Raw genomic sequence first — 13,429 nt, 5'->3', positions numbered from 1 at the left:
AACTGAACTGAACTGATTGGAACTGAACTGAACTGAACTGAACTAAACTGAATTGAGCTGAAATGAATATTTTATGAGAGAGGGAAATTAAGAGCTGAACTGAACTGAACTGAACTGATTGGAGCTGAACTGAGCTGAACTGAAATTAAGTAAATGTGAACAGGCCCTTAGTAAATTGGTGGGTCTAACTGTCTAAGTACAGGTCTGGGTTTGACGGGTTCACAAGTAGGGTATGGGTCTGAATACATTGTACTCGGACCCTTACCCTACCCGATACCACCTATACCCATACCCTACTCGTACCCATAGGGTCTATAAAAGTTGGATCCATTCCCATTTAAGGTAGGGTCCGACAGAGTTTGGGTAGGGTCCTAATCCCAATTGCCGCCCCTAATTTGCAAGTTTGGCCAGTCGATCTATCCACCAAGTATTGTCACTAACAACACACAAAAGTGTTTTATATAAACTCAAGGGGGTGCCCATGGCCTACCCCAACCCCCTTTATTCCATCCCTGGCTTTTGCTTAAACTCATGACCTTGCATAAAATTTTAAGTGCAATTGTGGTGCTAAAACTTACTACTCCCCTCTGTTATGTTCTACTCATGTAATATAGATCACAATTTAAAGAAAATGTTGATGAATGTGAGTGGGTGTAAGATTAAGTGAAAGAGAATGTAAAAAGACTGAAGGTGAATCAAATAAAAAGAAAGTATGAAAATGTGTAATTATTAGGAAAAATGGAAAAGAAAAATCCAACCTTTGAGCGATGTAACATTAAAAATCCAACCTTCCATTAATCTCATATAAAAATCCAGCCTTTATACCCCACCTTCTTTGACAGGTCCATTTGACCTTTAACCTGTTAAATAGGTTTTTTTTTTTTTTTTTTTTTTTTTTTTTTTTTTTTTTTTTTTTTTTTTTAAATTCTCAATTTTCTTTCTCTCTCCTCTCTACACCACCACCAATCCACCACCTCTACCACCACTTACCCTACCCTACCCAAACCCAAATCCGAAACCCTCTTCCTCCTCATCCACTCTCTCTCCTCCCAAACCAACGCCCACCCACGCAGCCCCCCGAAAACCTCCCAAACCCAACGCCCTCCCACGCAGCCCCTCGAAAACCTCCCAAACCAACGCCCTCCCATGCAGCCCCTCGAAAACCTCCCAAACCAACGCCCTCCCACGCAGCCCCCCGAAAACCTCCCAAACCTCCCTTGAGGTGGAGAAAGATTCGGTCTGGGATAGGGTTTGGGGTCAATTTAGGGTCGCCGCGCCGTCAATTGGGGTTTGATTATGGTGGAAGTTGGGGTAGGCAACTGGGTTGTGGAGGTCAGGGCTTGCGTTTGGGGTCGATTTACGGTTGCCGTTGATGGGTGGCTAGCGTTGCGCGCAGGGGAAGGGGAGTTGCACACCGGGGAGGGAGGGGAGGTTGCGCGCAAGGGAGGGTGGGGGAGAGGGAGTGGTGGCAGGGGAAGGTGGTGGTGGTGGTGGTGGAAAAGGGGTTTTTGTTTTAATTTTTTTTAATAATTAAAAAATCAATTAACCTATTAGTAGCTGACACATGGCATATAACTTACAAAAACCGGTCATCAATAGGTGATGGACCTGTCAAAGAAGGTGGGGTATAAAGGTTGGATTTTTATGAGATTAATGGAAGGTTGGTTTTTTTATTGTCAGACCGTGCAAAGGTTGGATTTTTAGTTTCCATTTTTCCTAATTATTATAGGGTTGAAGGGTAAAATGATAAAAAAAAAGGTATGCCATAAATAAAATAAAATAAAGTGAGTAGAACATAAAGAACGACCGATCTAAATTGAAAAGTGAATAGAAATAAAAGAATGGAGGGACCATGTTTTAAAATGATATTTTTTATAAGGATGTGCTTTTTTCACCTTATTAGACTTAAACTAATTTGAACTAAACTTATTAGGTCTGATAGAACCTAATTGAAACTTGTTACGCCTTATTGAAATAATTGAAAATTATTATACTTGATTGAACCTAATTTGATCTTGCTAGAATTGATTGGAACTTATTGAACGTTATTGAAACGAGATGATTATTATTACGGTCGTATGGGTATACTCTGATTACATAAGTGCCCCTCTATTAGTTTTTGTTGGTTCACAAATCTTATGTATGTGGCCAACCATTATAAGAGTTAGTTCATTAGCATTATAGGGGTTACTTGGTTAATATTCTAGGAGTTACTGATAGAGTATAAAACATATTCTTGGACTTCAACCAAAAGCTTAAGCTGATGGTTAGACCCGTTTATCATGGTATCAGAGCCAGGCCCACGGTTTGGGACCTTTAATGGCTTGAGTATATTGTCAGACCCAAGTTTGAGACCTTTAATGACATTAAGTATTCTGGGCCAAATTAAATTGGATCAAGTGAACCTTGAGTTAAAGGGACCTTACATGTGAGGGGGAGTGTTGAAGTATATCCCACCAAATAATACATGTAAGAGTCCCATATTGATTAAAGAAGAGTTAAACACTTTATAAGGCTCCTGTTCAAAAAAAATAATAAAAAACACTTTATAAGGCTAAGGTAATACTCTTCCTATTGCCATATGGTTTTGGGATGGAACCTCCTTTGATCTTGTGAAGTGAACTCTCTCTCTTGGTTTGCAGGTGCGGTCTAGTCCCACGTTTAACAGTTACTTTATTATTTTATAAACGGCTACATAGTGTGGCCAACCGCACACAAGAGTCACTATTATTGGTTATGTTTGGAATTTTGTTACAAGAGAAAAGGGTCAACACTCAACACCTTAGCAACAAAAAGGAACCGAAAAGTTTTGGACCCAACACAATCATGGTTCCTGAACTCAAAAACTGTACTCTACTACTATAAGATCAACAACTCCACTCACTACTCTCACTAAACCTTAAACCCCAACTCCCTGAAACCCAACTATGGCGACACCACAAACACCTGAAACCCCTTCAACAGACACCCTTAACCCTTCCACCACCCCAACAACCACCGCTGAAACCACCCAACAACCCACTTCCGGCAACCCACCACCACAATCACCACCCAAGTCCCCTGAATCCACCGTCAAGCGCAAGCGAGACGAAGAAAATGTAGAATCAGAATCAGATGACCTAAAAAAGCCGAAACCCGCCTCGCTCCACCCCCTCCACAAAACAAGCCTTTGCTCCTACTTCCGCAGCAATTCTGGGTCTTGTAGTCATGGAGAAACATGCCGATTTGCCCATAATGAGGAGGAGCTTCGGCCTCGGCCCGACGGCTCGTGGGACCCCACTTCGCTTCGGGTGAAGAGGATGGAGAGTGAGGAGAAAAGGGATGCTGATGATGAAGAAGAAGGGGATGTGGAAGAGGAGAGAAGTGCTATGATGACTGAGGTTTTGGGTGATTCTGGTGATCCGAAGCTTAGTAAGTGTTTGATTCATTTGCCTAGGAAATGGACTTCTGATCAGTTGAAGACTTATCTTGATGACCAGGTTTGTTGATATTTTGTTTTATTAAGTTATTGTTTTTTGTATTGCGTGGATGTCAACTAGCTTAGTCGGTAAAGTTATATAAAGGTGGTACCCGAGACTTAGGGTATAATCGTGATTGTATCATTGTCTTTTTTGGCTTGCTATACATTGAATTTGTTTTGATAGTGAAATTTGATTGAGTAGTTTTTGTTGGTGGATTGCACATTTGCAATGTTTCATGTAGCTGTTGTTGAATATGCAATTGAATACAAGTATGAAGCTGACTTTCAATTGAAATAGCTCAACTGTGAATTATTGAATAGTTAACCGTCTACTTATGAAGATACCAACGGTTTAGTAAGCTCATTGTTGCTAATAGGCAGGGTACTGATATTGTGTAGTGAATAATACATTTAATAACCTCTTTAAGATGGCATGCTATACCATGAGATGAAATTTTACTTTCATGATGTTTGAAAAACCTCTGTTTTGTTATTTCTAACTAGAGGGGAGTTTGGTTATTGTGTTTATGGAGACATATCTGAAGTCCAAGTCACCTTTTATGTCACTTGGACTTGCGATTGATACTTCTAATCTTACTAGGGTTGTCCAAAGTGGAATTTGAAGTAATATGTGTCGCCTGGACTTACCATTGTTTAGAAGGTTTTGATTGAGGGAAAAGGTCATTACAGTGATATCCATGAAAATTTCTAGAACTCTTCAATGCCAATCCCTCCATATAGGGAAGTTGAGTAAATCTGTCTTAAAAAAGCTCTAAAAAGGTGTATTCTCTCTGTCCTTGATGTCCATTAAGAATGAGAGATTGGAATTTATGCTTTTTAGATGTTAGAGATAGGAAGATCCCACTTACGGGGAAACGAATGTAAATATTCTGAAACAAACCAACATGGACAATGTTGAGGCTATTTGGAAACAAAGAGAGTATTTGTTGAGGACTTGAGGTGTAGGAGGAAGGAGATTCTAGGGATGCAAAGTTGGAGTTATTGTGCTTGAGTATGTGTAGGAACCTAAACCTAACTCTTAGTTCTTTATTTTCCATATTTGGTTCCTACATAAGAGTAAATCCTTACATCACCTTTTTAAGAGGAAATGCAAAAGTACATATTTGGAGGCTAGTAAGTCTACACCACGGCAAAATGGAGCAACTTCTTAAGATTCGTTTGGTATCGCTGTGATTTTCTGTTTTTTGATTTTTTGTTTTCAAAATCATATAATAAGATGTCATATAATAAATTAATAAAGCAAAAATCAGTTTTTAATCATATAATAATATGTCATATAATAAATCAAAAATCAGTTAAATTTATTAGAATCATGAAAATTTTGAAAACTGACAATAGAAAAGTGAAAACACCTTTTTCTTGTTTTCTGTTTTTGGTTTATATATGTTGGATGAGGGGAATTGATGCAAATACGGGCAATACCCAATCTAGTGTCCAATCAAACTATGTTGTGCCCACTATTGTAACAAATAATGGTATTTTGTGTAGAAAAGTCCTCATAGTCTCATTTTCTTACTATAAGTTATGGTGATCTTCTTGCCTTTTGGGTTTTGCGCAATTTTTTAAGATTATATGGGATCGGGTAAATAAGGGTCTCGGGTCGTGAAGTTAGAGTTCATGACCCACTTTTTCTGGGCTGTGTTGGTTTTTAATGGGTTTATTTAAAGGAATTTTTTACTTATTTATTTGTTTTAGTGCTTCTTACATACTTACGTGAGTGAATTTTGTGTATTAGAGCACTGATTTTTTCAAGCTTTTGAGAACAAAAGTGATAAGGTGGGTTAAGCTCAATCAAGGGTGAAACTTACCGTAGGACATGATATGCATTTAAAAATGTTCAAACTTGCTTAGTTTTGTTGGAGTTGATAATGTAGACTGATTTCCTTGAGGTTCCATGCTGAATTGTCTTTTTGTCATAGCGCTAATCAATAAACTTCTTAGATATATTGTCTTGATCTTTTCTAAAAAGCAAACTAGTTGTGTAGATCTTTTGTTTTGCAGTGTCTCTTCTGACAAATGGACACGTTGTACTGAATTTGTACATTGTTACTTACATTTCTAGGGGGTCGTCTTCAAATTAGCTAAGAAGAAAAAAGGTATGTCAGTTGGGTTTCTGACATTTGAAGCTGCTGAACACGTTAAAAGTGCAACAGAGGTATACATATTTGTGATTAGATAGACCAGTGATGGGGCTTTTTCAGAACTTAAGTGTATTTCTAACTCACAATCTGATTGCTTTAGCTATTGGGAGGAAAATCTATTGGCAAGGAGAAGCTAAAGATTGGGGATGTCATTCCACGATCGTATGATGAGAAGATAAAAACAGCCCAAAAGAGGTATCTAAATGGGATGCCTGGAGTAGCTGATGAAACAGAGGCTACTTTGGCTTCAAATGATACTGAAGATGGTGAAGGGAACAGTTCGGCTTCAAGGGTAAAGAGTGTACGTGATGCAGTGACTCCCCTTGCTCACCTATCATATGCAGAGCAACTAGAGCAAAAAAGGAACACCCTGACGCAAATGCTCAAAAAACTTGTTAGTTGTTTTATCCTTCTTTTTCAATTAATATGTATGTCTCTTTTGTTGCTTTTATGATCTTATTAATGTCAAGATTTCATAAGTGAAGCATTGACGGAGTTAACTTATATTGCAGACTAGAAATGCACGTAAAGCATGCCCAAAAGATGTTCAACTACCTGAGTGGGTTGTGAAATCCAGAGAAATAGGTGATTCACTTGTCATATTTAAAAAAATTTCTTTTGTTTGAATTACCCCTTGCTTTTTCCTTGGCTGTATGCTTTTAAGCAAGCATGGTTGTATTTAGCAGATCAGTCTGTCCCCTTGTGTTTCTCATCTGTAGTACTTCCACCATCCCTCAAAGATCCCCCCCCCCCCCCCCCCCCCCCCAATCCGTCCCTCAAAGATTGCCCCATACAATTTTTGGTATGTGGTCTTCACATGTCTTTCCTCAATACAATATTAATTAATGTAGGAGAATGACAAACCTACCAACTCACTTGCTTTTATTCTGCCCAACTCTTATAAAAAGCATTAGGGACAATCTTTGGAGGACAAAGGGAGTATTGTACTGATATAATCATGATATTACTTTATTGGATTTACAATGCTACTTCTCCACTTTTATGTCCTAGGTGGACTTCCATGCAAACTAGAGGGGATAATCGAGTCACCACTTATAAATGGGTATCGTAACAAGTGTGAGTTTTCAGTTGGCCTTTCAGTACAAGGGAAACCTACTGTGGGTTTTATGCTTGGAAATTTCAGGTAAGATCTAGTTGAGCCATAAATTTATGGGTTCTCTGGATCTGAGCAAGATTTTAATTAAACTTTACATCTCTGTCTTTGCAGAGAGGGCGTGACAGCAGTTGAGGAGCCTACAAACTGTTTGAATGTTTCTAAAATTGCCTGCAATTACGCCTCGGTCTTTCAGGAATTCTTGCGGGATTCGGCTTTACCAATTTGGAACAGATTCAACAATAGCGGCTTTTGGCGTCAATTGACTGTCAGTTATTACTTTTTTAGACTTGGTGGTTTTGCTCACATTGAGTCCTTTTTTCCAATGCATTGTAAAGAACCATTGAATGCGAACCTTTGTATGTTTGTTGGATGTATGTTTCTCTCAACAGGTAAGGGAAGGCCGGAATCCACAGAAAAATGTTGAGCTGGAGGTTGAAAATCACGAGGCTAATATTACAGAGGTCATGCTTATTGTACAGGTCTAATTCTCATACTATAATGTCTTTTTTTGGTATTCTGAGTTGGTATAACTTCTTAATTGTTCCAAAGAACTGGTGACAAGAGTCTTAGCAATTAATTGGTAACTTGTTGGCGGTTGATATTGACCTTAAGTACCAAAATTTTCTCGTGCAGAAAGAAGTAAATTCTATCATTACTTGTGTAGTGAACAAATTATAAACATTTTCATAACCATTTGTGTCTTTTAGGTTTCGACAGAGGGCTGTGATGATGCTCTCGTGAATAGTGAACTTGAGAAATTGACTCAAGCTTTTGTCAATGGTGCTGCTTCAACATCTCCACCTTTGCCTCTGACTGTATTAGCTCTGCAGGTTAGTACTGAATTTTCATTCATTTTTATTTTGCATATGGAAGGATACTCCAACAATCCCAAAATAGAGTCCCTATTTGATCTTTTGTGGTCAAAGTTTGATTGATTTGACTATTAATTTGTCTAAATTTTATGCGATTAACAGTATAAAAGTACTGTATTATTTTTAGATCTGCTTTTACAGGTACAAATTTTTTTTTTTAGAAAAGCTTGACAATATTAGTGCTTTAAGGCCCCACAAACTCAAGTAGGAAGTTTATTTTGTGAGAAAAGGAGTATTTGAATTTGCATAAGCAATCTATCTATTGTCTGAAGTAGGCTATGTAATTGTTATTCATCTATTTCTTACTCCTTTATCATGAGTCAAATAAAGAAAGCATCCTAGTAGCTTCACCGAGTTAATGTTACTTCCTCCATTCTACAAATCTAATATATATATATAAAGGGGAGTTTTTTCCCGAGTTTTTAGAGAGCCATGTAGGATCTAATTTTTTAGCGCGCCATGTAGGATTATAAACCTTAGTAATAGCCAATTAAATAAGAGATTATTAATTTCTTTTAGAATTAAATAATTCAATGTCACGTAAGCAAAATTGGCGAATGAGATTTTTAAGTTTAAAATAATTAAATATTAAATATTATCGTTTAATATTAGGAATTTTATCTTAATATATAACAAATTTTAGCTAATAAAACCGTGCATCGCACGGTCTTCATCTAGTATTGTACTATAAAGGGATGCACAATTATTAAGGTGAAAAGAGAGACAGTAGAGGGACTGTTGTGATGAGGAGAGTGATAGAGAGAAACATTTGTCATATAAGGTAATGATGCAATAACTTTGCAACTTTCCAAAAGGAAAGTGTTGTAATTTTGAAGAACCGAAGAAGTATGATATATTGATATAAGCCTCTTGGCTAAATTCATAATGCTACTTTTTTTGAAGCATCATGGAAAACTTTGAAAGATGTTTAGCATCAGTATGATTCCTGGTTTGTATGAACACCTTCCTATTAGCTACTGACCTATGATTTGCGTAATATTGTTCCTGCAAGTGGCTGCAACTGTTTTGTATTGCTAATTCTTCGAAACCTTTTTTAAGGTTTGGTTTGTAGGTCTACTGACCTAGGTCTCTGTAGATGTTATCTGAGAATTTTGTTTTATTTTTTTATTTATTTGACGGGTATGGTGATTCATCGTCGAGTTTGATTCTCTATAATGTTGAGTTCTAGATGCATGTGAGGACTTTAGAAAGATGATTGGATTCCACTTGTAGAATACATGCATTCTGCATTTTAAATATTTTATACTTTTTTATTTATTTATGAAGTAGTTGTTTTGGATCAAGAGTCTATTAGAACTAGCCTCTATGTACTGACAAAGGTATGGCTATGATGAATAATTACATATCTCTCCAAACATATCCCTGGCAAAACCCACTGTTGAGGCATTGGAGTAATGATGGTATGGTGCATAATATTGTGCACTCTGTCAGAAGAAACCTTTGAATTTGATTTGTTCCCATCTTTCAGGATCACAAAGGCATATCCAATGTAGCTCCTGCTGATGCTCCATTGCGTCCACTACCTATACATACAGCTCTATCTGGTTCTGAGACAGAAGTGGTCATGGCTACCAATGAATGCAGGATTCATGATTATATTGGCAATCTTCGGTTCTCTATATCACCTACTGCATTCTTTCAGGTTTAGATCTCTTGCTGCTGTTAAATTTTACAATATGGATGATTTGTTTGACAGTAGCTATGAACTGATTTACAGGTTAACACTCTAGCTGCAGAGAAGCTATATTCTCTTGCAGGAGACTGGGCTGGTCTAGGTCCGGATACTTTACTATTTGATGTATGCTGCGGGACTGGCACAATTGGCCTGACATTAGCCAACCGTGTTGGTATGGTAATATTGTGACTCAAACTTCTTTCATTCTGTCTCCAATATCATGTTAGAATTCAGCTTTAGGCACTTTAGCTTCTTAATAGATGGCCTGACATGGCTGATGCTATTGATTTATGTATTCTGTACCTTTTTTAAACCTTGGGGGTACCTGGTGAAATACCTGTTAATAATTTTCACAATACTTTATGCTGCCCAGCAGCTTTCCATGTTATTTCTTTTTTTTTTTTATTTCAATTTTAGTAATGGCGTTAGTTGATTCCCACCCTCTTAAGAACTGTGATCCATTTTCAGGTAGTTGGTATTGAGATGAATGCTTCTGCTGTATCTGATGCACAAAGGAATGCTGAGATCAATGCCATTACAAACTGTAAATTCATCTGTGCAAAGGTGGGATCTCAATCCTTCTTGATGTGTGGCAGTTAAATGCTATGCTTAATTGTTTGGTTGCATGTAAGACTGTAAGTTATCGAGTTCTTTTGTTTGTAATGCCTATTCTGGTAGTAATACCAGTTAATATTCAGGAACATTTAGCTATTGCATATGTAACCCTATGCCTTGGCTAACTAGTTTTTGCTCATTTTGTCTTTGTTTCTGCTGCTATATCAGGCTGAGGATGTCATGGGGTCTCTACTGAGAGAATACTTGGATGATACTTCAAATCCTTTGGATGGTGACGAAAAAGAAAATGGCACAGCAGAAAGTCAATCTGTATTGTTAAATGAACCAGACCTTGAGGATTGTTCGAATGAAGTGAATGTGGTTACTAACCATGCATGTGGTTCTGATAAAGGAGATCAGGATCTGCAGAGCAATCTTATGGACAGTAACACTAAAGATGTGAGCGCCCTGAAGCAATACTTTAAAAATGTTGTTGCAATTGTTGATCCTCCACGCTCTGGACTTCACCCTATTGTAAGTGTCATTGTCCTCGTTTTTCTTGTGTATCTTGCCTTAACTTGCAAATTTCAAGAAGTATTCTGCTATCTTGTGTGTCTTTATCTTGTTAGCCACCATATTGTTGTACGTATCAACATGGATCTTTTTTTTTTTTTTTTTTGAGATAAACATTGAAATGTCCCAAGTTCATTGTTACAATGGACCACTGGTCCCTTGTGATCGCATCTCCATTTAAATTCTGTAATAAATCTTGATTTCACTAGTCAGGTTATCCTTGCATAATCTATTTGCTTTCTGACATCATCCACTCATGTCAAATTTCCTCCTACTGTTACAGATCATATTCTGTACTCTTGATAAGCTGTCTAGTAGCTGCCTTTGGCTTCTCTTCTATAATTTTTGGAATAATTGGAATTTCTGACAAATGTTTAACTTCATGGACAATTTTTCTGATCTTGGTGTATATATGGTTGCCGTAACTTTTACGCGCTGTCTCTAATCTGCTTGTTGAAAAATTATCATGGATTATTTCTGCAATTATAGTATCCATTGGAAACGAGCTGTATGTTCTAATTGTCTTTTATTGGTGTAGGTTTTAAAAGCTCTGAGAACTCATCCGCGGCTGAAGAGGCTTGTGTAAGTCCCTTGCTTTTCTGTACTTGTTTTTATTTCATTGGTCCTGTGTGGTCTAAATTGCCAGCTTGATGGAAGAACTTTATTTAAAAAAGATCTTTGGAAAGTAAAGTTGATGGAAAATGCGACAACTTTATAGAAACCAGGACATCTAATGTTTATTTCCGTCTGCAGGTACATTTCCTGTAATCCTGAAACACTGGTGGCAAATGCTATTGAACTGTGCACACCGTCCTCAGAAATAGCTGAGAAAGGCCGCAAAGGCCAGGGATGGAGGAACACGAGCAATGCTGGTTTGGCTCGTCATAGACTCAAGTCCATGCCGAAGTCTGAGCCATTTCAACCTGTGAAGGCAATGGCGGTTGATCTCTTTCCTCACACGCCGCATTGTGAATTGGTAATGTTGCTAGAGAGGTGAACGCCTAACTTGTGATCATAGTCTTCTCTCATGGCTTGTTTCCAATACAATTTTGATGGCAAGGTCAATTTTTTATTTTTTTATTTCCCCTTTGTATACAAATATTTTAACTGTACTAGTACTTAGGGAATTCGACGAGAATATTACTACCATGCACTCATGCTGGTAGCCTTTTTTTTGTGGTAAATGGTACTGTAATATTGATGCTTTGATATCTCTTGCAGCTATAATATTTAATAAATTTTTTTTTTTTAATTTTTTTTTTATTGTAGTTTAGTTTTAGCAGTTCAAGACTTCTATCGTAGTAACTAGATGTATAGAAATTGGACTTATATCAATGAATTAAATAATATGATGGACCTAATGTTATTCTAGTGTTATTCTTTAGCATAGCAGATTGTTTAAGTCGCCCTTATTGTTTGATCAAAGAGGGCATAGTTAATTATGTTGCCCTTATTGATCAAATATAAGACTATGGTAAAGACTATAACCTAATTTTCGTCCTCTTTGATAGGAGCATAATAGGGCGTATTATGTATGTCCTACTTGATGGTTTATAAGAAGGCAAAATTCATGTCGCCCTCTTTTATAGAATAAAGTCGCCTTCCTTAAGAATGCAGCCTATCTTCATTATGTTGGCAACAATTGAAAAAAGCAAAAAACTCTCCGAAAATGGCTAGTTATGACGCGTTAGCCACCGTAATAGGGTAGAAATCTTTTCATAATAGGTTTTTCTCCCTTAAGCATAGTTGCTTGCTTAATAGTCTTCGTTATTGTTAATTGTGTAGGTAATTCTTAACTATTTTAGCGATACCATTATCAACTTATTTGCATTTTTACCTAAGAAACTTAGGCTACGAGTAACATTTTATGCGTAACATTTTACAATTGATGCTAAAATCAATTTAAATTTGTAAAGACTTTGGTGCAATTATAAAAACTACTCCTATAATTCCATATTTGGTAGGAAATGTCCAAAGCTAGTTGGTTATAAGTGGAAACTCCAGTCATCTTGGAGAGGGAGAGAGATTAGTAAAGCAACTTTTCTGATTCTAATAGAGAAGAAATTCAAAAGCTTTCCATTATACGTACAACTTTTTTTTTGCTACAACTCATACTTGGGCTACAATGATACATAAAGTCTAGTAAAGCAACTTTTTCTTTTTAGTATAAGAAATTAAATTTGTATAAGCAACTTTCGTATTATCCTTAAAACTCACTATAGTAATAGTTTATTTATTTATTTATTTATAAATGAGGTAATATTTCTTTTCTCGTTAAAAAAATAATAATTAAAAAAAGTAATCTAATAATCTAATCTAATATATATATAAATAAAGTAGGCATTTTTTAGGAGCATTCGGCACGCCACAAAAGTTTAGGTATTATTTTGTCCAATGAAAAATTAGAATAATAATTTATTTTAGAATTAAAAAATTTATTCGCCTACTAAGCAAATAAAAGTGACGACTAAGATTTAAGAATTTTGACACATAAAAGCAACGAATAGTGAATAATTAAAATTTAAATTATTTAAAAAAACTAATAATTATCTTCTTAAAAAAAAAAAAAATTGATCGCAAATATCTGTAATCTCTCCCTAGCATAATAATATACTTATCGAGACGAATAAAATTAAATCTCATATGACTAATTCCCCGTAATTTTTAATAGTTAAATAATTATAAATGAGACTAACATTTTAAACAAAATGAGGCCCTGTTCTTTTGAGCTTCTAGGCAGAGCAGAGTAGATTTCAGCAGAGCAGAGCAGATTGAAGCAGAGCCGAGCAGAGCAGATTCTATAATTATTATTATTAGTACTATTATTATTATTATTAAATATTAATTATTAATTATTATTATTATTAAATATTAATTTTTAATAATAATAATATTATTAAATATTATTTATTATTATTGTTAAATATTAATTATTATTATAAATATTAATTATTTATTATTATTATTATAATTCAATATTAAGTATTAATTTTA

General features: G+C 36.0%; 1 protein-coding gene across 1 annotated transcript; it reads left to right on the top strand.

The window, feature by feature from the left end:
- Positions 1 to 2,879: 2,879 nt before the first annotated feature.
- Positions 2,880 to 11,687, top strand: LOC145620417 (zinc finger CCCH domain-containing protein 24-like). The gene is made up of 14 exons (XM_081675091.1): positions 2,880 to 3,479; positions 5,544 to 5,636; positions 5,723 to 6,016; positions 6,135 to 6,207; positions 6,634 to 6,766; positions 6,851 to 7,004; positions 7,129 to 7,218; positions 7,447 to 7,569; positions 9,101 to 9,274; positions 9,350 to 9,484; positions 9,776 to 9,871; positions 10,091 to 10,396; positions 10,974 to 11,017; positions 11,189 to 11,687. Exons 1-14 carry the CDS (start codon positions 2,928 to 2,930, stop codon positions 11,430 to 11,432), a joined length of 2,511 nt encoding a protein of 836 aa, XP_081531217.1. The 5' UTR covers positions 2,880 to 2,927; the 3' UTR covers positions 11,433 to 11,687.
- Positions 11,688 to 13,429: the final 1,742 nt, after the last annotated feature.

Source organism: Chenopodium album, chromosome 27 (genome assembly GCF_948465745.1).
Source record: "Chenopodium album chromosome 27, dcCheAlbu1.1, whole genome shotgun sequence".
NCBI lineage: Eukaryota > Viridiplantae > Streptophyta > Magnoliopsida > Caryophyllales > Amaranthaceae > Chenopodium > Chenopodium album.
Note: the sequence above shows the minus strand (reverse complement) of the source record. Positions and strands in the feature narration are given on the sequence as shown.